The sequence below is a fragment of the Leucoraja erinacea genome, chromosome 2, assembly GCF_028641065.1.
Source record: "Leucoraja erinacea ecotype New England chromosome 2, Leri_hhj_1, whole genome shotgun sequence".
In the NCBI taxonomy this organism is placed as follows: domain Eukaryota; kingdom Metazoa; phylum Chordata; class Chondrichthyes; order Rajiformes; family Rajidae; genus Leucoraja; species Leucoraja erinaceus.
Genome location: NC_073378.1, coordinates 86,070,158 through 86,094,316, shown reverse-complemented (window position 1 = coordinate 86,094,316; position 24,159 = coordinate 86,070,158). Strand labels below are relative to the sequence as shown.

Below are 24,159 nucleotides of genomic sequence, written 5' to 3'. Positions count from 1 at the left end.
CATGCACTGTATTCTAATTTATTTACTTTCGGTCCGTATCCTTCTACATCTTGGCAATACGGCTTGGCAATAAGCTCGATAGCGTCTTGAATGTTATAAGAGTATCTGCTTTCACCAACTCTTCAGGCAGCGTATTCCAAACTCCAATTACCCTCTATGTGAAATAATTCCCCTGAGACTTAATCAATAAGAGCATGAGAATCTCGTCATTCAAGCAGTGGCCTGGTGAATAATATAATATTGGTGGCACAAAAAGCTATAATGCTAGTTTGGCAGAACCTGCCGTCAACCAGGATTGAGTCAAAAGTGCCTCGTGTTTTTTTCACTCGTGTGCCAAGGAGAGCTCGAGTGCAACGCCTGGACCTGATAGTAAAACTTTGATATTTTCTTACCGAATGCACCTGGGAGTTGCATAAGGATGTCTGTTACTAAATACCACCAAGAGATAAAGCTGCAATGAAGGTTAAAGTGTGCATGAACCCACGAAGTGGACTCCCGCTTCAGCTCGAGCTCATCCAGGTGCTCGCAGCGATCATTGTGGTGTCACGAGGTATGCACGTGAATGGCCGTCGACTGCTGCATCTATTCTATTCTGTTCTATTCTGTTCTATTCTGTTCTATTCTATTCCCTCCCCTCCCCTCCCCTCCCCCCGGGGGGTTCGGTCCAAATTACAATTTGGAACAAAAAGAGCCTATTTAATTGAAAACGTTAACAAAGTTATTAACTGGACGCAAAAAAACGAAAAAGCTGATTGCATTTTTTTTAAAGAAAAATTAAATGGATGAATAAAAGTGAAGTTGGAATGGGTATAGTTGATTTGGTAGCTGCAGCACATAGAAGCATGGTGAGATCCCAAGCAGCAAACTGCAGCGCAAGGGACATTAGCTCAGAATTGATTAATTGGAATTCAAACCAGAGATTGTGATTTATCTTGGTGTGCCAACTGCACTGGTCATCTCCGCAAGAGTTATGAATGCAAACTACCTTTTTTTCCATCTCACAAATCAAAACGTTTGCATTTAATCAAAGACAATTTATTGTTATAAGCATAATATTTCTAAAAGAAAATCTGTGTAAAACAATACATTAGTGCAAAAGAAAAAGTCCATGGTAGTGCAAAAGGTGGATTGTTGTGGGCCTGTTTACAAGCTGTATGTTCAAACTAAACAATATTATGCATTTTGCCTATTTTCTGTTTTGCACGACATGATGTATTCGTGTATGGCATGATTTCCCTCAACACCATGTGAAACGAATATCTTAACTCTATGTCGGTACATATGACAATAAACCAATAGAATACCAAAGGAGGATATTTCACCTGTTGGGGGTACCCAGTACCATGAGACATAGTCTCATGATGAAAGCACACCTGTTTAATTCTGAGTCAATAACTAACTTCTCCAAGGATGTTGATCTTTGGAATCTTCTGCCCCTGAGAGCTGGGAGTTCTGTCATTTTTTTATATGGGTTCTGAGATGGATCTTTGAAAGTTATGGGGATCAGACCGGAGAGTGAAACTGCAGGTCATAATCACCAGGAGGATCAAGTTTGATGATTCAACTCCACCTTGAACTCTTTATCTTCGAAAGCCATTGGCATTTTACTCCCACCTCATAACAGGTGATAGAGCGGTGCAGCTGTCTCACAGCTCTTGATCTAGGTTGAATCTTCTAGTGTGGAGTTTGCAGGTTTTCTCTGTGACTTTCGTCCCACATCCTAAAGCAGTGTGAGTGGTAGGTTAAGTGACCACTGTAAATTGCCCCTGATGGACGTAGATTGTTTGATTAGGGAAATGAATGGCTAAATGGCATTGCTCTCCGAGCTGACACAGACTTGGTGGGTTGAATGGACGTTCTATGTTTGTGTTTTCAGGGGAAAGATGGAGAAAAAAAAGACTTTAAAACATTTCCAGCCACTGTGTATAAATTGTCTGCTTCGGGCGAGAGTCAGTGAAGAATGATTAAAACCTGTTGGACACTCCATGGCTTCACAATCCGACAGCCTGCGAAAGTCCTTTGACTATTGCACCCCCACCGATACATGATTCGGTTTACAAATCATAATTATGGTAATAACTTCAGGCAAGACATTTCCGGTCCATCCAGCTCAATAATCCATGCTTTCCATTTTTAAAAATAATTCTGCCGCCCTATTGGGAAGAAATTTCAATTTTCCTAATGGATCTATCTGTTACTTGCTTGTTCCTCCAGCTCGACAACAATTCTGTCATTCAAAACTATACCAAGAGGTGGCAGTGAGAACTTTGATTCATCAGTTCGACAAGCAAAGATATATTAGAAACAATTGGTTTTGTAACTGAAGTCACAGACAGTATAGATCTGGCACCTTTGTAGATTATTCAAGTCTTCTGTAATTTATATCAATTACCAAGGTTCCATTACCTTGGAGGTGAATTCCGAGTCGTAATACGAAGACTGTTCGACCAAATATTGAGGCAAGAAAGAAACAGCAGCTTCAGATGCATGTTTCCCGCTTGCAGGGGGCCGCATCTCCTTGCTCTGTGACAATAGCAGGGTCGGCGGCGTGAATGCCTGTACTGGTCGGCGGTGACTGGTCAGTGAGGGGGTGGGGGGTGACGGTGCCGGTAGAGAACGTTTCAAGCCACTGGGCTGTCTGGAGCGGCCTGGCCAATGTTCTGCCCCCTAGACCACAAGCTCCCAATCATGGGAGGAACGTAGGCATTCACCCGTGCACCGTGGAGGAGAGGGGGGAAGCTGGCCTGTAAGTGCTAAAGGCTAGCTTTACAATTGCTGCTGGCAAGTGACAATGTTGGGCGGGCTATCCATGCGGGACGATGAAGTTAGGTTCAAGCAAATCGCAGGGACACTGCGGATAAAGGTAATTGCGACAGCCATGTTTTTCATGCAATTTAAAAACCTAAAACGTTGTGCTGCTAGCGATAGAATATGTTCAAATGTTGGTATCCTCCCTATTCATTCAAAAGCCTCACTATATATTCGCCTAGATATTTTAACCTGCCTGTGCCAAGTCTCTGTTCAGTTCCTTTCCTCAAACCGCTCCCACAAAATTGCAAGGTTTGTCTTTAAACGTGCGAAATAAATATTCCACACTGAGAATATTCAGAAGAAAGGTCGTTTATCCATTCTCCTCCACAGACGCTGCCTGACCAGGTGACTTCCTCCAGCACTTGGTGTTTTTTGCTTCTGACGAACCCTTCTGGTCTTTTGTAGAGAGGTCGTACATTGTGCTCTGATGAAACCAAACATGGCCAGAGGACACAAAGGAGAAGAGAGTGGAGAAACTAGGGACTTGCATACTTCTCTTCAACTACTCAAAAACACCAACCGTGACACATACATAATCCCCCAGACCAAGAGTGTTTAATTGTCACCGAAATGGAACAATGACATTCGTATTTACGTACCAGATGTGTGGGTTGCACCGTCTAAACAAAACAATCGTCCGTAGCAACCTGCTAAGGTCGTTTGTGCACTGATTGGTGATATCAGTCTTTTTTTTCCGCTAAGTAATTTCCTAAAAAATTCTCTATCATTATTATTGTCTCCAATGATGGGGAAAAAACTGGTCAGCGTTGTTATTCATTAATGATCATGAGTGGGATTTAGGAGAAAGAATAAGCTTTGGTAATAAGCATTTGAGCGTTAAGTCAAGTCCATGTGCCCCAGATAAGACAATGAAATTCTTGCTTGCTGCAGCACAACAGAGTATTGTAAGCATACATACAAAACAGTTCAGTGTGTCTAGAGAGCATAGACCATAATATACACATAAATAAACAGATACAGTGCAATAGGCTGTTATAGTTCAGTTTGTTTGATGGCAAGTTTAATAGCCTGATGGCTGTGGGGAAGCAGCTGTTCCTGAACCCGGATGTACCAGATTTCAGGCTCCTGTACCTTCTACCTGATGGCAGCAGAGAGATGAGTGCGTGGCCAGGATGGTGTGGGTCCTTGATAATGTTGGCAGCCTTTTTGAGGCAGCAACTGCGATAGATCCCTTCGATTGTGGGGAGGTCAGAGCCGATGATGGACTGGGCAGTGGTCACAACTTTCTGCATTCTTTTCCACTCCTGGACACTCTAGTTTCCGAACCAAGCCACGATGCAACCAGTCAGCATGCTCTCTACTGTGCACCTGTAGCAGTCCGAGAGAGTCCTCTTTGACATACCGACTCTCCGTAATCTTCTCAGGAAGTAGAGGCGCCGATGTGCTTTCTTTGATGTGCAATCATGAGTGAATGTCTTGACTGAATGATTGACTATATATGATCAATAGCTGAGCACATGCATTGATCCTGCCCTATCCCAATAATCACTGACTGCAACCTGAATAAGATGCATTTATTAATCAATTTTCAGTTCAAGACAGCATCTTGTGTCAATCGTGTCAGAGCTTAATTTTGCATACTATTCTCTTTCAAGAGGCATTATCAAAGCTTCTCTGAACATTTAAATATATCACATCTACAGGTTCTTCCTGATCTGTTCTACCAGTTGCTTTCTCCAAAACGTTAGTATTTTGACAAACACAATTTCCCTTTCATAAATTCACATTGGCTTTGGTTAAAACCATTGATATTATCCTATTATTCTGTAATCGCATCCTTTATAACACAATCATGCCTTTTCAGTACGAAAGATGTTCGGTTATTGGCCTATAGTACCCTGTTTATTCTCCCTTTCCTTTGTTTTTTTAATTGCCTGAGGATTAATCATCTTTCACTCTCAATAATATAGGTAGACTTTTGTAATATTTATTTCTAGGTACTAATATCTTTCAAGTCCTTCTTTTCATTATGGCCCCAGCACTTTTGGAAACTTATTTGTGACCTCTTCCATGAAGGCAGAAACAAATAATTAAATGTTTGTGTCATTTCTTGGTTCCAATGGTAAATTCTCCCATTTCTGTCTATAAGGGACTTGTATTTGGCTTCATAATGAACTTTTGTTAGCATATATCCCCCCCCCCCCCCCCCCCCCCCCCCCCCCCCCCGGGAAGAATAGTTTATTCTACAAGTTGTCAGCAGAGTAATACTAGATGTGGAGTACTGATTATCATTGTGATAGTTGATATTTACAGTAAAAATAAAGGACTAAATAAACTTGCTACTAAATAAAAAACTGTTGTTTAGTGTCAGTGTTAGCATTGTTTTTTTTTTACCTTAATTTAAATAAAACCAAAAACCATAAACACTAAGCAGAGATATGACCACTTAAGGTCAAAGTCTGAAATGCTATCTCCATTTCCCACAGGTACTGGTTAACCTACTCAGTGCTCAATTTCAGTTGAGCTTTCTTATTTGCCTTACGAATGTGAGAAACCGATCACAGTTGTAATCTCCTCCATATCTTTGAGGGTAAAAGTGAATGCCTCGCTCAAGTTGACTGGAACAGGTTATTTGAGGAGAAAGGAACATCGGCCAAGTGGAATGTTTGTGGGTTTTGGGTTTCCCGAGCACCAACAGTACTTCAGGAGGGAGGGGGGCGTTTATTATTACAGCACTATCTTGTTATGGTTTAAAACTATCCCTGCCTTCAAAGGCGTGGGGTCGATCAATTAAAGTGTTTTCCACTGAAAATTTTAAATGTTATCAATTTTACAAACGTTATATAAATAACTGCAATTGATCGGTAATGCAGTGCGTGGATGCTGCGGTACTGGTCCGGGTGCTAACCTGATCACTGTATAATTTGTAATGCAATTATTTCTGTTTGGAGTTACTCGTGAAAGCTTATTGAAATTCCTCAACAATTTTGTCTGGTGTTTTCATTAATTGAATGGAACACTTAATGAATGAGGAAAAGATTGATTTAACTTCCCGCTTGTCTAAAACTGTATTCGTGCATGATATACATGTTGAGGAATAGCTCTCTCTTTAATTGCTTAGCTATTAATTCTAGAATAAAACGGCTAGGTTTAATAAATCTGATTTACTTGATGGAGCGGATCAATAAGCTTATTAACGTGTACCAGTGCGGACTCGTCTGTGGAAGACGCACCAACCTACCTCCAAGCGTGGTAAGAACTCTTCTCCTTTACTGACTACTTCATTGGGGGATTATCAAAGCAAAGGAATGACAGATGTATGAGATTCATTGTTTCACTAATTAAATCCTGCGTTTAACTATCTTCGACAGGGTTGGGCTGAAACACAGTTCGAGTCGAGTCAACCTGTTGCAGGTCGGGCTGCAGGTATTGGGTGCACAGACTCGGTATTTGAAGGGCGGCACTAATCGTTGAGTTAAACACAAAGTACTGGAGTAACTCAGTTGATCAGGCAACAACTCTGGAGGGAATGGATAGACAACGTTTCTGGTCGGGATCCTTTTTCATACCGATTGTGCTAGGGGGGAGAGAGCCGGAAAAGAGGTGGGGGCGGAACACAAGATTCCATCATCCGCAGTTCCTTGTGTCTCTTATATAGTTACGTTGTCGTGAATAAACAGAGATTGAATGGGAACAATGCAGATATGCAATATAACATTTATATAAGGAGACGAATTATATAGTTGATCATTCAGTCTCAGTATCCCCCCCACCCCCACACCAAATATTCACGAAGCACGGTTAGTCTCCTCACACGGAGCACAAGCATTACTTCGGGGTAATGCCGGGCGTTACTTATTACAGCTGCACCTTTGTGTTTTAAACTATCCCTGCGGACTCAAGCGTGGGACGTCTCCCCTGGTTAATGGAGTGGAATTAATGCAGGATTTAGTTGTTACAGTCTGTGAGTGCAATAGTGGGATAGCTGATTCTAATGGCAGTGAACGAGATGTAATGCGATCTGCCAAGACGCTGATGCATTCATTTTCCTGATGGTACCAAGACTGTGTGCCACTTTCCAGTCGACGAGGCATTTCCGCATCGTATTTCTTTCCTTGGGTGTAGAATAAAAAGGATTTAAAACAAAACAACATTAACGTTCATAGCAAAGAGCAGATATATGAGAATCTCGCTCGATATTGTCATAGCCGCCTGGAGATAATCCCAGACTGACTGAAATCCGTCTCGACCACACACGTCAGTAGATGGTGAATTGCATTGGTCTTGAGTTTACAGTCGAGGAAATGGGATCATAATACTTTAAGATTGCCCTCAGAATTAAATAATCTAAATAGGTAAGTCCGAAATTAAAGTTCAAACAAAACAATTGGCAGATATTTTTAGTCTTGAATGAAATTTTAAGTAAGCCTTTCGTTTAAATCAAGAATCGCCAACTAACTACTTGAACGAGTGCGCCGTCAATGCACGCATTATAAATACAATACTACAATCTCACGAATTGTAGGAGGGGTTTGAAATGCTTCATTCTGTGCGATCTTAAAGGAAACTTGAACATGAACACAAAAAAATCGACCACAACTCATGAACCAAAAAGGTCACTATTTTTGAAGAACCGACAAGAATCCGGTTTAGAAATCAATGGTTTTGTATTACAGCCCGAGTTAACAGCAACCGCGGATTTCGGGAACATTATTAAGCGTGTCTTTGTTTTTGCTATGGGATAAAGATTAAGAGGGTAGTTTGCACTACGGGTAGCCTTATCAGGTTCGAGTTAAAGTGCATATGTTAAGGTTTATAGACCTTTAATCTTCAACGAGGTCTGGGTTAATATGGATGCTATCTATTTGTATGATGAGAGTGATATATGTTAGGGCAATAAGGGTGGTGCCTCCACTCCACTAAATGTGTTACCAGATGCTATTTGTATTTTGATTAGGACTAATCATGTATTTGGGGTTAGTGTTGAGACCGGAATTTGGTCTAGTCTTTTCATTGTTGGTAATTATGGGTTTAAAAAATTAAAAAACTCATTCGTTTGAAAACTCGCGATTTTTCGCCCAAAAGTTTATGGCGAATAAAATGGCAAGTATCGCGTTTTCACTATGAGCGCAGACAACCAGAGCATGACTATATAATATATGTGATCAAGACTTTAAGATAGAGCACCGAGTGTTTGGTTAAGGGAGGAGTTGATATTATTGGAAGTCATAAACTGAAATTAAAACTACTGTCGTATGTTGTGTCAAAGCCACCCTCTGAACTTAAAGTGATCAAGATCCTAAGTGACAAACTGTATTGAAGCCGGGGCCACGAATGCACAGCCCTTCTCTATGGATGAGGGTTTGGGTATTCAAATATCCACGCCACCGGCCAGATTTACGTACATTGATCACGTTCTAGCAATAACGTGTGATGCCAGTGTCTAATGTCCGCGATGGGGCTTGTGTTGTAAAAGCAGCTGATTACTTTCTGGTTAAATATAGCTGGTCTGCGGTAAGGAAAAGATTTAATGGGAAATGCTCGGCATTCTTCTTCAAATGGCAACAGCGACGCCAGCGTCAGGTTTGAACAGCAGCCGAGCCGGGATGTTCCTGATCGCTTTTGGACTTTTGCTCCAGCTCTTTTTCTGCCATGCGTTGGCTGACTCTACCTTCTTGGACAAAGCTTTCTCATTGCAAACAGGTATAATGCATTATTATTACGCCATTCCCATCTCTTTTGTTTGCAGTTTTGTATAAAATGCATGACATCGACAGTGTACGTAAAACCAACACTCCGAATTCGGCTAAGATTGTCCTAATCAATGTCCTAATCTGATCCCACCGGATTACCGACCTGGCGTGGACCAGGAGGTTAAACGATTTGCATGGGCCAGTGTTAGATTTCTAATATTGTAAATTGTCTTTGCGTTCATTCTATTTCGGTCGCTTCACCGGGCGAGAGGACAAATCTAAGCGCAAATCTTTCTAAAAATACAACGGGTCTCTTCCTTATTGCTACAGGACGCCAATCGGATGTGAGAGGGTAAACATCAGCTGGCTCCGTACATATCACATATTCAGTCAGGTCTCCTGAAATAACTTGCTCAGCCAGCAAGACTTTATGGGAAACTATTTCTAATTGTTTGCGGACGTTACCTTGGGAACCGCTAAATTAGACTTGGATAAGGACATTTAGATCGAATTTTAAAACACAACAATTAAGAAGATGTTAAACAACCCATTTAGTGTGAAAACCATCTCGGGTGGAACTGTTGAGGAGAAAGTGTTCTACATGGAAATTAGAGTAACGCTTCATGAAAGATTATGGATTATTTTATGCGGCCATTTATTGAGATTCATAAGATTTGGTACATGTAGCGTTTTTAATGTAAGGCACACAATGCTGGAGTAACTCATCGATTTCAGATTGAAGAAGGGACCCGACCCGAAATCCATGTTCTCCAGAGATGCGGCCTGACCGGTGAGTTACTCCAGCACTTTGTCTTTAAAAAAAAACTGGCAACAGTTCCTTGTTTCGAAAGTTTTGCACACCACTAGTTGCACTTCATAAATATTACATAGAAACATAGAAAATAGATGCAGGAGTGGGCCATTCGGCCCTTCGAGCCAACACCGCCATTCAATATGATCATGGCTGATCATCCAAAATCAGTACCCCGTTCCTACTTTCTCCCCCATCCAGTACAAAAAAACAAACAACATTAAAACACGAGGCTGTTGTTGACTTGTCCAGTTACGTAGGAGTGCATCGAACTACGAATATATGTGGAGCAAAAGATGCGGACACAATAATATTGCAGGATAGGTTGTTTGTTTCGTTTTCATTGCGTGATTAGAGAACCACCAAATCGCTATCATATATTGTCAATGGAGCGCACTGGAAGTATTATCTGATCGGGAGAAACGGGAAACTGTAAAAATGCTGGTTTACAAAAAAAGACACAAAGTGCTGGAGTAACTCAACAAATCAGACAGCATCTCTGGAGAACATGGATAGGTGACGTTTCGGGTCGGGGCGCTGCTTCAGGCTGCCTGCATTTCATTGTTTTTACATGTTGACTGGGCCACGACGACATCTCCTCAAGGTATGCTTACTTTGAAGGCGTCCAAGTCTGAAGAAGGGTCCCGACCCGAAGGTCATCTATGCATATTATTCAGCGATGCCGCCTGACCCGTAGATCCAGCACTTTGTGTCGTTTTTAATATGATATGAAGGCTTACAAAGTACAACTTAAATTAAATGCTACAATTTTAAAGATAGTGCAAAAAAAAGACAACCCCGTTGTCTTTATGTAAATAACTAAAAATGACAGAACGTTAGCAAAACAGTTGCATAAGTGACTGAATAGATTGTAGCATTGAGAACAAGTGTCAGAAAGTGAAGCTGAACGTATGTAAACATAGGTTTTTGTGTTTGCAGGGGAATTCTGGTCAGTGCTGAATATCATACTTGAGGATCTTAATACCATAAAGATTTTGTAGAGGGAACAGTTTGCTTTAGAGTTGAGATTTACCATCCAGTGGGCCTTTTTTATGGATGAGTCTGTTATATAGGGTTGTCAATTGAGAAACAAGAGACCATAGATGAATAGTATAGACGGAGGAACTCAGCGGGCTGAAGAACATCTGTGCGAGCGTAGATGAGATGTAGAAAGAAGTGAGAAGCAGGAGTGAGGCCAGTAGGTGATCGGTGTAACACTATAGGGAAGGTGATAAGAAGATGGAAGAGTCGGGGCAAGGAGGATATGGGTGGATAGAACCGGATGTGGAAAGGTAATGAGTCTTGGTGATGTGGCCTGGGCGCAAGATGGTGGGGTGGGGGAGAATGGCCGTAATGAACCAAATGTGAGTGTACCTGGGTAGACTGGTGAGAGAGGGACGAGAACTGGTTACCTGATATTGGAAAATCTCCTTGCATTACCCAGGCCGTTTTCCCTGGCAGGCATCATCTGTAACTAATCCCATTTTGCAGCACCTGGCCCATAGCGTTCTATGCTGAGGTGATTAAAGGGCTCATAGTAACACTTCTTACACACTGTCGTTGACTCTGCTTCCACCAGTCTTTCAGGTAGTGCAGTCGCCACTCTCCATGTTAAAAATGTCCCCCCTCAGATCCTTCTAAATTTCTTAACGCTTAGACTAAATCTATAATTTTATCCAACTCTGGTATGGGGAAAGATTTCCTGCAGTCTACCTTGTCTATAATCCTTTTGATTTTATATATTTCGATCACCTCATCTTTTTCAGGGAAAACAAACCCAGCTTCTCCTCATAATTGATTGTGCATCGCAGGCAGTGGGTTTCCTCTGCATAGTCTCCAGTGCTATCATTTCTTTACTATAGTGTAGTGTCTAGAACTGCTTGCAGTGCTACAGTTGAAGTCTAGCCAATGTTTTATAAATTTGGAGCATAACTTCCTTGCACTTGTATTCAATGGTCCAACACAGGAAAGCCAATATCTCATATGCCTCATAACCATATTATCTACCTGCACTGTCACCTTCAAGGATCTTTATTGCCATATCTATTATTGCCATAGAGGGAGTGCAGAGACGGTTCACCAGACTGATTCCTGGGATGTCAGGACTGTCTTATGAAGAAAGACTGGATAGACTTGGTTTATACTCTCTAGAATTTAGAAGATTGAGAGGGGATCTTATAGAAACTTACAAAATTCTTAAGGGGTTGGACAGGCTAGATGCAGGAAGATTGTTCCCGATGTTGGGGAAGTCCAGGACAAGGGGTCACAGCTTAAGGATAAAGGGGGAAATCCTTTAAAACCGAGATGAGAAGAACTTTTTTCACGCAGAGAGTGGTGAATCTCTGAAACTCTCTGCCACAGAGAGTAGTTGAGGCCAGTTCATTGGCTATATTTAAGAGGGAGTTAGATGTGGCCCTTCTGGCTAAGGGGATCAGGGGGTATGGAGAGAAGGCAGGTATGGGATACCGAGTTGGATAATCAGCCATGATCATATTGAATGGCGGTGCAGGCTCGAAGGGCCGAATGGCCTACTCCTGCACCTAATTTCTATGTTTAAACTTGTACCCCAAATCCCTCTGTTCTTCCTGAGAACCCAACTATTCGTGGTATCTCAGCCCTTTTCACCAACATCACTATTACCCTGTAACTTAAGACTACCTTCCACGCTATGAACCAAAATGCATCACGTCACACTTATCGGGGTGAAATTTCAATTGATAGTTCAATTGAAAATAAGATGGCCCTGATTCTGATGAAAATCCATTACTATGAAATGTTAATCACAGATGCTGCCTGAGCTGCTGATAATATCCTTTGCGTTCTATTCTCTGCTAATCTTTTATTATGAGTCTTCTCCAGGTTAATAAGGTTCCATTCTGGAAAATTGTTCCATCCCGCTGGTCTCTGAAATGCTTGTATACAAGTCAGGTGTTTATAACCTGGGGAGGACCTGTAATTTTAATGCCTGGGAAAGTATATCCTTTTGTACCAAAAATAATTATCCCGGTCACAGTTGCCAGATAAGGAATTTCAAAATATATATATATAAATCCTAACTAGGGTTTTTTATTTTAGAGCTGCAACTAATGCAGTTGCATATCACTTTTTTAAAATCTGTGAAAAGGTAGTAAGCAGGTCAACATTTACAGCCCATCCAGGATTTGCCTCAGGGGCCACTCAAGAAACGGTAAACACAATCCCAGTCGGAAGTATATGGAGGTGTACTTGTACATGATGATTTTCTGAGGCCCTACCATCTGGTAGGCGACTGATTTCAGAGTTTTTTCTAAGAAGCCTCACAGAGTAATTGCAGAACATCCAATGTCATTGTTGAGGCACTCTTCACACAAGTTTCTTTGTTGAAGTTTGACGGTGTTGAAGTTCTTGAGGATTATTGCAGCTTATCCAAGCAAATGGAAAATATTCAGTCACACTCCCAACATGTAGTTTGCAACTGGTGGGATGGCTTTGGGATGTCAGGAGGCGAGTTGCTCAATGATCCTCTAATTTTCACAGGCATTAATGTACCCGGGTCTAGTTCATTTCTTTTATAATTAGTTTCCTAGTTGCAGTACAGTGAAACTATTGTGTGCAGTTTTGGTCTCCAAATTTGAGGAAGGACATTCTTGCTATTGAGGGAGTGCAGCATAGGTTCACAAGGTTAATTCCCGGGATGGCGGGACTGTCATATGCTAAGAGAATGGAGCAGCAGGGCTTGTACACTCTGGAATTTAGCAAGGTGAGAGGGGATCTTATTGAGACATATAAGATTAAAGAGAGTTTGGACACACTAGAGGCAGGAAACGTGTTCCCAATGTTGGGGGAGTCCAGAACCAGGGGCTACAGTTTATGAATAAGGGGTGAGCCATTTAAACAGCGATGAGGAAACACTTTTTCACACGGAGAGTTGTAAGTCTGTGGAATTCTCTGCCTCGGAGGGCGGCGGAGGCTGGTTCTCTGGATACTTTCAAGAGAGAGCTAGATAGGGCTCTTAAAGATAGCAGAGTCAGGGGATGTGGGGAGAAGGCAGGAACGGGGTACTGTTTGTGGATGATCAGCCATGATCACATTGAATGGCTCGAATTGCCGAAGGGCCGACCTATTGTCTATAAACTAGAAGCCTATAACATTGACATTGAAATGTGCAAAGCATGAATCAAAAGATCGGATATCTGTAAACAATAATCCGTGCTGTTATGCTGGGTGGACACTCATGACAGCCAGTCACCGCTGCTTATCTCTGCTTCAAGTTTTCAACATGATTCAACAAGCATACTTTAATAAAATGACAGTTCCTTAATTTTCTATTTTAAATACGCAATTACCAGACAATTAGTTTGTCAATTTTGCTTATAAATGTCATTGAATATTCTGAATAGTCAATTCATCCATGATTTTGCACTAATTTTTATTTTATTATAATTTTGTACTAGATCAGTACTAATCTGAAGATTTCTACTGCTGTGTGTCTTATAATTAGTTGATTGGCATGGTTATTTATCAATAGGCCAAGCTTGGCATTAATATTATGTTGCTCTTTTACATTGCTTTGTTCAAATTCTTGAGATTATTATTCCTTAAGAGAAGATTATTGAGTTGTAATGTAAACTACAATAAGGTACTGTTTAATTAACTTTTATTTGCAATGCAGCATTGGCACCAGTGGAACACAAGAAAAGAAGCATTAACAAATGCTGCCTTCTGACCCCTCCACCACCTCCAATGTTTCCACCACCTGCCTTCATGGAAATTAAAAGTCTAGTGAGTACATTCAAGTTCCTATGCAATATATCCACAATGCTATCATTCTTACCAATTGTACGATGGTACCCACAGGAGGCGGATGATGTCTTAAATACATATTTGCAGTCTCTATTTATTATGAAGAATGTCACAGAAGCTTGGGAATTCAAGAAGAGAATAGCGATGTCTTGAAATATACCCATATTCCAAAAGAATTGGTGCTGGCAGTGTTAAAGCAAATGAAGTAAGACAAATTCCTGAGGCATGACCTGGATGATCCTAAGACATTGTGGAAGATAGAGAAGACATTGCTGGGGCCCTGACAGAGATATTTGTATCATCGTTAACTATGTGTAAGGCATCAGATGACTGTATAGTGGCTAATGTTGTGCCTTTATTTAAGAAAGGCTGGAAGAACAAATTAGAACTATAGTTCAAATAGTTTATTGTCACATGCTGTGGTGGGAAAGTGCTTAAAAGGGATTGTGAGAGACAAAATCTACCTGCAAGTACGGATCAAGGATAGTCAGCATGCCTTTGTACATGGGGAAATAGAATCTCACAAATTTTATTTGAGATTTTTGAAGAGGTAACCAAGAGGACTGACAAGGTTAGAGCAGTAGATGTTGCTACGCGAATCTTAGCAAGATCTTTGATGAAGTCCTGCAGTGGGCTGGTCTGGAAGGTTAGTTCACATGGGATCCAGGGTAGGTAAGGTAAGTAGATTGGTGGTAGGAGGCGTAGCGTAGTAGCGGAGGGTTATCAAATTGGAGGTTTGTGACCAAGGGGATAATATAGGGATTGATGCTAGGTCCTTCTTTGTTCCTCATCTTGCAGATCACATCAAAACTTTGAGATAGTGGGCAGGGAAGACTGGTAATCTGAGTTTACAACAGGATCTGGATCAACTGGGAAAGTGGGCCAAGGAATGGCTGGTGGAATTTAACTTGGACGTGCAGAATTAGGAATTTTGGTAAAATAATTCAGGGCAGAATTTACACAGTAAATGATAGGGCCCTGGGGAATGTTGTAGAACAGAGACCAAGGGTTACAAGTACATGGTTCCCTGAAAGTGGCATAACAGGTGGTCAGGGTGGTGAAGAAGGCATAAGGCACATGTGCCTTCATTGGTCGGTGTAATCACTACAAAAATTTGGACATCATGCTACAACTGTACAGGACAGTGTTTAAGCTGGAACCGGTGCAGAAAAGATTCACAAGAATGCTACAGAGACAGGAGAGCTTGAATTATAAGGTGGGACTTGAACTATTTAGGCTGTAGCTTTTTTGCCTGGTGTAGGAGGATGAAGGTTGACTTTATAGAGGTACTAGACCAAGTGGGACCTGTTGGGTCCGTCACATGGGAGGGCAAGTCCCTAAACGCAAAATTCCACCACTCACTTATAGCCCCCAACTGCGCAGGCGTGGCTGACGGGTTCCTGTTGTGAAACCAGAGATCCCCGTTGTGACACGAGTCACGACAACCCTCCCCAACTGTGCCTCGCCATCCCTCTTCCTACCCCTATACTGCTCCATTACCCCTCATCCCCAACACTCCCTCACCTTTCCCTCCCTCTCCTTTCCCCTACCCTCAGTCACTCCCTCCCTCCATAACCACTCTCCCCTCCCTACCTCTCTCCTCTCCCTCACAGAACACAGCTTTCCCACACCTCACCTCTCCCCTATCCCAGTCCCCCACTAAACACAATGTTTAAATAACATTTCTCCTCCTCCACTCCCTCCCTCTCCTAACAACATAACAAATCTCTAATTGCACTGGGTGGAACACTGTTGACAGGCAGTTCATGTAAATTAGATCCTATTGTGATGTCACACGCTGCTAACTGTCAGTGGAACACTGCTGAGGGGCAGTTTATGTAAATGAGTTCCCATTGTGACATCATAGTTGCTAACTGCAACTTCAAGTTATTTTTTTTCAAACTGGATTTTGTAAAGTTAAAAAGTGAATACCTTGTAAAATATAACATCAATCTGAACAAAATTTGATAAAAACACAAGACAACTGTGAGTAAGGTGGTCAAAAATTTGTAGCACTATCGTGTACCATTTTGGTGTAGCTCCAGGAGCACATACACAAAATACATATATAATCACAAACAAGATAAGAGTTTTAGAGACACACACACATGTGTGCACACACACACACACACACCCAAGTGGGACCTGTTGTGTCCCTGTCACATGGGAGGCCTGGTCCCCCGATGCAACCCGTTCCCCCAAAGCAATATTCCACCAATCACCCGTTCCCACAACGCAACCCATTCCCCAACGCAATATTCCACCACTCACCCATAGCCCCCAACTGCGCAGGGGTGGCTCATTTCCCCTTATCCCCCAGCACCCTCACCCTCTTCATCCTCCCTCTTTTTAAACTTTAAAAAAAAAATGCAAGCACCTGCTGCCTGGACTTAAAAAAAAATGCCAATTCCACTTCCCCTGCCTCACCAGCATTCTCTCTCCCTCCTGTTCAGCATCCCTCTGCCAGGACTCGGTGTTCTGTGATTGCAACATTGTTGCAAATGAGATCCCATTGTGACATCATTGCTGTAACTGCCAGCAACTGCTACTGCGGTGTTCAAGTCATTCTTTCTCAAACTGGATTTTGTAAAATTATAAATGTGATAACTTGGAAAAAATATCAACCTGAACGAAACTTGTTGAAAACATACCACAGGACAATTGTGAGTAAGGTGGCACAAAAATTGTAGTGTTATCGTGTACCATTTTGGTATAATTTCAGGATCTCACTCACTCACAGATAGACATCCAAACAAACAAGATGAGAGATTTAGAGGCAGACAGACAGACAGACAGACAGACAACAACATCGAGGGGCATAGATGACATAAATGATCACTGTCTTTTCCCCAGGACAGGTGTGTCTAAAACTAGTGGGTGTAGATTTAAGATGAAAGGGGACCCGAATGGCAATGTTTTCACACAGAGTATGATAGGTATATGGAATAAGTTGCAGAGGAAATGGATGAGGGGTACAATTACAATGTTTAAAGGATATTTGAACAGGTACTTGAATATAAAAGGTCTAGAGGGATATGGGCTAAATGCAGGGAATGTGTCTAATTTAGGTATGCAACTTAGTGAACAAGGAAAATTGGGCCGAATAGCCTATGTGCGTGCTGTATAACTCTACGCAATTATTTTCCTTTGCTTTTGTTTGACATAAAAGTGGAAACACTCAGCAATTTGGCTAGCATCCTTTTCGTCTGACCTGCTGAATATTTACACTTTTTGCAACGTTTTGCTTTTGAAACACTTTGTTGGTATCTATTCTGGCAGATCATCCAAGGCAGAGGAAAGAGGAAAAATCAATTCAAATCCGTTTAATATACATAATATTACTTTACAGGAGAATGGAATGTTTCCTGAGATAAACTCAGTAATATTTCACACATCTAGTTCAACACAGTTACTATAATAACGGCAAATGATTGCTGATGCTGTAAATATGAAAGACAAGCTACAGATGCTGTAAGGAATCGATAGCTAAGATTGCAAAAAAAGAAGTAGGCAACATATTTGTTCATCTCATAAGAAATTGAAGAAATTAAAGATCTAATAGTTTAGGAACAATTAAAGATTTGGGGATATGTGGAAAGGCAGTTGAATAACGTACAGTGGGATGGTGTGTGGTGAGATCGAAGGGGAAGTAATTAAAAGAGTTAATGTCCGGTAATGTGTTATTGGAATTTAACATGTTTTCAAAACTGTCAACTGAAACGCATAACAGCTTCATGTTTTATATATGCATTAACTGGTTTATTTTTAGATATTACTAGACCAAGTGCAGACCTGTTGGGTCTGTTCCCCAAACGTGCGGTTGTGGGGGGGGGAGGCGGCATGCAGCGTCACACACACTAACTACCCCCCCCCCCCCCCCCGCACTCACGCTAATCACCCCCCTTGATATTATATTAATATTATTAATTTGCTCCTTTTACACCATAAACACCCTATCTACTGACGCATACAACTTGCAGTCACACCTAGAGAGGGGGGGGGGGGGAGTAGAGAGTGAGGGGCGAGTAGGGAAGGGGCAGAGACAGAGACACAGAGGGAGGGGCAAGAGGGAGAGGGGGGTGGAGAGGAGGAGAAGAGGGAGGGTGTGTGAGTGGGGGAAAGGCGGGGGAGGAATGGAGGAGAGAGAGAGAGGGTGAGAGTGAGGGGGAGAGATAGGGGGGGGAGAGGTGGGGAGCAGGGGGGAGGGTGGAGGGAAGAGGGTAGGGGGTGTGGAGGGGAGGGGGTTTAGGGGATGGAGGGAGGGGTGGGGGAGGGGAGGGGTGAAGAGAGGGGGGAGAGAGGGGGAGAGAGGAGGGGGGAGGGGGGGAAAGAGAGGGGAATGAGGGGGGTGCTGGGAGGGGAGAGGTGGGGAGCAGAGAGGGGGAGGGGAGGGTGGAGGGAAGGGGTGTAGGGGTGTGTGGAGGCGAGGGGGTTTAGGGGGAGGAATGGTGGGGGAGGGGATGGAGGGGAGGGGGATAAAAAGAGGAGATGGAGAGGGGGGAGAGGAGAGGGGGGAGAGGAGGAGATGGGGGGGGGGGGGGGAGAGGAGATGGGGGGGGGGGGAGAGGAAAGGGGAGAGGACGGGGAGAACCTAAAAAACATTTTAGAACCAAAAAAGACACATTCCGCGAGCATTGTAGAACCAAAAGAGACACTTTTTGCAAACATTTTAGAACCAATAAACACTTTTTGCAAACATTTTAGAACCAATAGACACATTCTGCAAGCGTTTTAGAACCACTAAGGACACTTACATTTGAGTAGACATGTGTTCAGTGTTATTCACAGCTCAGAGAAACGTGACCCTCTGCCTTCCTCCGCTTGTAGACACTGATTGAGGCACACCACTTCCTGGTTTTATAGTCCCTCCCCCCCTGCCGCCAGCAGGGGCAGCAGAGAGACTGGGGAATTTTGTAAAATCATTAATATCTCTGTCATTTTTCATCTACGGGAAAAATCCTCAGCACACATATGGTGGAGGGGGGCCCTGAGCAAGGGTGGCCAAACATGACGGCCATAGGTGGCGGCGTTCTATCGGAAATCGCAGCACAGATGGCCAAAACCGGTCAAGAACAGACTTTTAGTAATATATAGATAGATTGTCAAGTTGAAGTCTATAATGATTATCGAATGTTTTAAGATTTGTCTTTTTTATGAAGGAAATTGTGCTATTGTTCTCCCCTTCATCAAATTTCTAATGTCATTCGTCAGAGATGGTTCCATGTCCTGTCTGCATGTATGTGCTAGATATCCCATGTTAAAGGACAGTTGACCCAGGCAAGAAATATCTCAGCCCAGATTAGCATTTTATTTTTGACCCCAGATAGTGCGTTAATCAACTGAGCTATTTCAAAGGTGTGGATTGTGCATTGCAATATACGTCTTGTATATTGCATTTGTGTTTCTTCTTTAGCATTCTTTTATAATGGTTCACTCCTATTTTTCTCTGTTAATTTAAACAATTAGATAGTGGATTGCCGTTGCTCCTTGTTTCTAACCTTCACACTTTAGTTTATTTTGTGCACTCTGCCCAGATGATCCATTTTCTTTTTCCTGTACATCTTTTGACTGATTTGATTAATTTGGAATAACAACACATGTTTTGTTTTTGCTTTCCTCAGCAAGAAGATAATTTGCAAAACTTACCCCTGGAAATAAAGCCAACCGAACCTTCATGTAAAGTAACAGGTATAATTGGTCCTCCTGGGCCTTCAGGTCCCCAGGTAAGAATAATAAACATTTTGAGATGAATAAGGTCATTTGAAAATCAATCTTTTGGTCTAAATTTATATTAAATTAAAGTAACTCAAAGCACAACCATTTTTCAGCCTTACTCAGCAATGCTCACCCCATCCCGACCGCCTCCAAATGTTTCCCAAAGGAGCATTGCTTTCCTTTCTATCTTTTTATTTATATGTCTCATTAAATGAACCCAAACATGTCAGCCAACTACAAAAGTGCTTTATGTCACACAGATTGTGGAGAGGTCAGTTATAGTTGGGTTAAGGATGTAAATAAACAAAGGCTCCATCCAATTATACAGCACTTGTTAAGAACAAATCTGCAGAGGAAACATGACATGATATGGTGGAAGAACAACCAATTGCCAAACCTCACATCTTTAGAATTAGTGAATCAGGGCAAATTTCTCCACTAACCTGAAAGATACACATGCTATTTCTTGACTGAATAATGTCAGGTGCATGAACTATCCCAAAGTAATGTTCTAAAAAGGGATTTTGTGTTGATGTCATGCACATGTTAGAAGACAAGAAATCTTTGTTTTTGGCAAAATATACTAGCTTGTTTTTGCTTCTCTATTTTAGGAAAAATAATTGTCTGTAATCACTTGAAAACGTAAAACTAATTGTTGCTGACATTTGGAGAGGAACTGTTCCACTATGTAAAACTGGATTATTGATGGAAGGATAAATTATTTAGACAATAAATCAACCTTTGTTTTACAGCATTTTAAATAAAAAACTACCAGATTGCTTTAGACTGTAATTATGTTCATCTGCCAGTGGTGATCCTGTAGCATCCAATTTTATATTGCAGTTCTTTATATTTATTGTACCTCCTACTTCCCTGTTAGCTGAATCACTGGATGTTTTATTATTTGACTACAATGAAAAAAGTAATTATATTAGAATTGCTAAGTGGTTCACGAGATTTCCATTTGAAAATGTATTGATGAGAGGAAGTCGTAAAGTCTGTATCCATTACAAACTACCTTCAGAACTTGCTGCAAATGTTAGACCAGTCCTGTTGTAAATAGGCTAGAAGAAGAGAAGAAATAGGTGTGGGGATGAGGCATGCTGCCCCTTGAGTCTGCTCTTCCATTCAGTAAGATCATGGATGATTCTTTACCTCAAGTATTCTTTTCTACCTGATTCCCATATCTGATTCCTTTATCTGGCAGCCTCTTGAAAGTAGTCTAGAATATAATGACAACACATTCACAATCCTCGGGGGTGAAGAATTCCAAAGATTTACAATCCTCTTGCTGCCAAAGATTCTCCTTGTTGTAGTTTTAAAGGAGCTATCCCTTATTGTGAGATCGCATCCCCAAGCTATAGACTTACCTTAAAGGGAACATAACTATCCCATAAATTCCCTTCAAAATTTTTGTCTATTTCAAAGAAATTCTCGCTCATTCTTCAAATCTTCAATAAGGAATTATTACGCAATTTATCTTGATGAAGAAGAGACCCAATCCGAAACGTTGTCTAATCCATTTCCCTCCACGGATGCTGCCTGACCTGCTGAGTTTTTCTTGCAGTTTGTAATTTGCTGATTGTAAAGCACCTTCATTTATGGAATTATTCTTATAAATCTATGTAGCACTACCTCCAAGTTATGTATGTCCTTCCTTCAGTCAGAAATGCACACAACATTTTTACCAAAACTGCTTATAATTTCAGCAAGATTTATATTCCAGCCTTCTCGCAATAAATGTCAACAGGCAGCACAGTAGTGCAGTTGGTAGAGTCACTGATCACAGGACCAGAGACACAGATTTGATTTTGACCTTGGATGCTGTCTGTGTGGAATTTCCACATTCTCCCTGTGACTACGTGGGTTTGTACCGAATGCTCCGGTTTTCTCTTACATCTCAAAGACGTGTAGGTTTGTAGGTGAATTGGCCTCTGTATGTTGTCCCTAGTGTGGAGGGAATGGATGTGAAAGTGGAGATAACATAGAACTAATGTGAACGGGTGATCCATGCACAGTGTGGATCAAATTGCCTCTTTCCGTGCAGTAGCTCTAAACTAAACTAAAACTGAAAATGATTTCAGATTCAGATTCAGATTCAATTTTAATTGCCTTCTTAATTATTTATTTAAGAAGGAACTGCAGATGCTGGAAAATTGAAGGTAGACAAAAATGTTGGAGAAACTCAGCGGGTGAGGCAGCATCTATGGAGCGAAGGAAATAGGCAACGTTTTGGGTTTGAAACCCTTCAGACTGATGTGAGGGTGGGGTGGGGGGAAGAAGAAAGGAAGAGGCGGAGACAGTGGGCTGAGGGAGAGCTGAGAAGGGGAGGAAAAAGTAGAGACTAGCTGAAATTAAAGAAGTCAATGTTCATACCGCTGGGGTGCAAACTGCCCAAGCAAAATATGAGGAGCTGCTCCTCCAATTTACGGTGGTCCTCACTCTGGCCATGGAGGAGGCCCAGGACAGAAAGGTCGGATTTGGAATGGGAGGGGGAGTTGAAGTGCTGAGCCACCAGGAGATCAGGTTGGTTTTTGCGAACCGAGCGGAGGTGTTGGGCGAAGCGATCGCCAAGCCTACGCTTGGTCTCACCGATGTAGAGCAGCTGACATCTAGAGCAGCGGATGCAATAGATGAGGTTGGAGGAGGTGCAGGTGAGCCTCTGCCGCACCTGGAAAGACTGCTTGGGTCCTTGAATGGAGTCAAGGGGGGAGGTAAAGCGACAAGTGTAGCATTTCTTGGGGTTGCCAGGGAAAGTACCCGGTGAGGGGGTGGTTCAGATTCAGATTCAGATTCAATTTTAATTGTCATTGTCAGTGTACAGTACAGAGACAACGAAATGCATTTAGCATCTCCCTGAAAGAGCGACATAGCAAACAATTTGAATAAATAATAATAAGTGTCCGGGGGGGGGGGGGGGGGTGGGGGTGGTGATTGGCAGTCACCGAGGTACGTTGTTGAGTTTTCCGGCCCCTCAGCTTCTTTTTTTTTTTTTTTTTTTTTAATTTTATTAATAATGTTAATACAGCAAAAATAGGCACTTTGGTGCCATATGACTGTGTTTACTTCTAATAAAATAAAATAAAAAAAAAAAATAAATAAATAAAAAAAGGAAAAAAAAAAAGGGAAAGGACAAATTGATCATGGAATTACAGAGGGAGCTCCGTAGTGAGAACCTCATCTATAGTAGAAGAAGGGAACCCCCATTCCCTGAAGAATGAGGACATCTCCGATGCCCTGGTGTGGAACACCTCATCCTGGGTGCAGATGCGGCGTAGACGGAGGAATTGGGAGATGGGGATGGAATCCTTACAGGAAGCAGGGTGGGAAGAAGTGTAGTCCAGGTAGCCATGGGATTCAGTGGGTTTATAGTGGATGTCGGTCTGCAGTCTATCACCTGCGATAGAAATAGTGAGGTCAAGAAATTGTAGGGAATTTTACCTTCTCCCCAAAATCCACAAACCTGACAGTCCTGGCAGACCCAATGTTTCTGCGGGTTCATGTCCTACCGAACTTATTTCCACATACCTCGACTCCATCCTATCCCCCCCAACGGGTCAAATCCCTCCCAACCTTTGTTCAAGACACCTCACACGCTCTTCATCTACTCCCAAACTTCCGTTTTCTAGGCCCCCATTCCCTCATCTTCACCATGGATGTCCAGTCACTCTACACCTCCATCCCCCACCAGGAGGGTCTCAACCTGTTTCTTCCTCGACCGCAGAACCAACCAATCCCCATCTACTAATACTTTCCCCCGCCTAGCGAAGCTGGTCCTTACCCTTAATAACTTTTCATTTGACTCCTTGTTCAAGGCGTACCGTGGCCCTATCCCCGAACTCTACCTCTGCTCCATCGGCGACTGCATTGGTGCTACCTCCTGCACCTACACACAACTCACTGACTTCATCCATTTCACCACTAACCTCCATCTGGCACACAAATACACCTGGACCTTTTCCGATATTCCCCTACCTTTTCTTGACCTCACTATCTCCATCGCAGGTGATAGACTACTGACCAACATCCACTATAAACCCACTGACTCCCATGGCTATCTTGACTACACATCTTCCCACCCTGCTTCCTGTAAGGACTCCATCCCCTACTCCCAATTTCTCCTTCTACGCCACATCTGCACCCAGGATGAGGTGCTCCACACCAGGGCATTGGGAAGGGACAATGGTGGGGGAACATTCAGTGTCTAAATGAGGAAGGAGCAAGAGGATAAGATGGCAATCTGAAAGAAAGGGTCAACCTAATAGACAACCCAAAACTTCACCTATCCATGTACTCCAGAGATAATGCTGCTTGACCTGCTATGTTACTCCAGCACTTTGTGTCCTTTTGTGTATTAACAAACACCTGCAGTTATATATACATACT

The 24,159-nt window shown here is 42.2% G+C and overlaps 1 protein-coding gene across 3 annotated transcripts; it reads left to right on the top strand.

Annotated features, from left to right (window-relative positions):
* The first annotated feature begins 1,482 nt into the window (after positions 1-1,482).
* LOC129712071 (acetylcholinesterase collagenic tail peptide-like) lies at positions 1,483-19,855 on the top strand. Of its 3 annotated transcripts, none has more exons than XR_008725988.1 (4): positions 1,483-2,863; positions 8,277-8,475; positions 13,928-14,037; positions 19,680-19,855. XR_008725988.1 is itself a non-coding variant. In XM_055660257.1 (4 exons), exons 2-4 carry the CDS (start codon positions 8,310-8,312, stop codon positions 19,806-19,808), a joined length of 405 nt encoding a protein of 134 aa, XP_055516232.1. In that variant the 5' UTR covers positions 6,747-7,127; positions 8,277-8,309; the 3' UTR covers positions 19,809-19,855. The 3 variants fall into 3 exon arrangements, 2 of the variants coding, with proteins under 2 accessions (XP_055516232.1, XP_055516223.1); XM_055660257.1 differs by lacking the exon at positions 1,483-2,863 and adding an exon at positions 6,747-7,127; XM_055660248.1 differs by lacking the exon at positions 1,483-2,863 and having other exon boundaries at positions 7,147-8,475; positions 19,680-19,854.
* Positions 19,856-24,159: the final 4,304 nt, after the last annotated feature.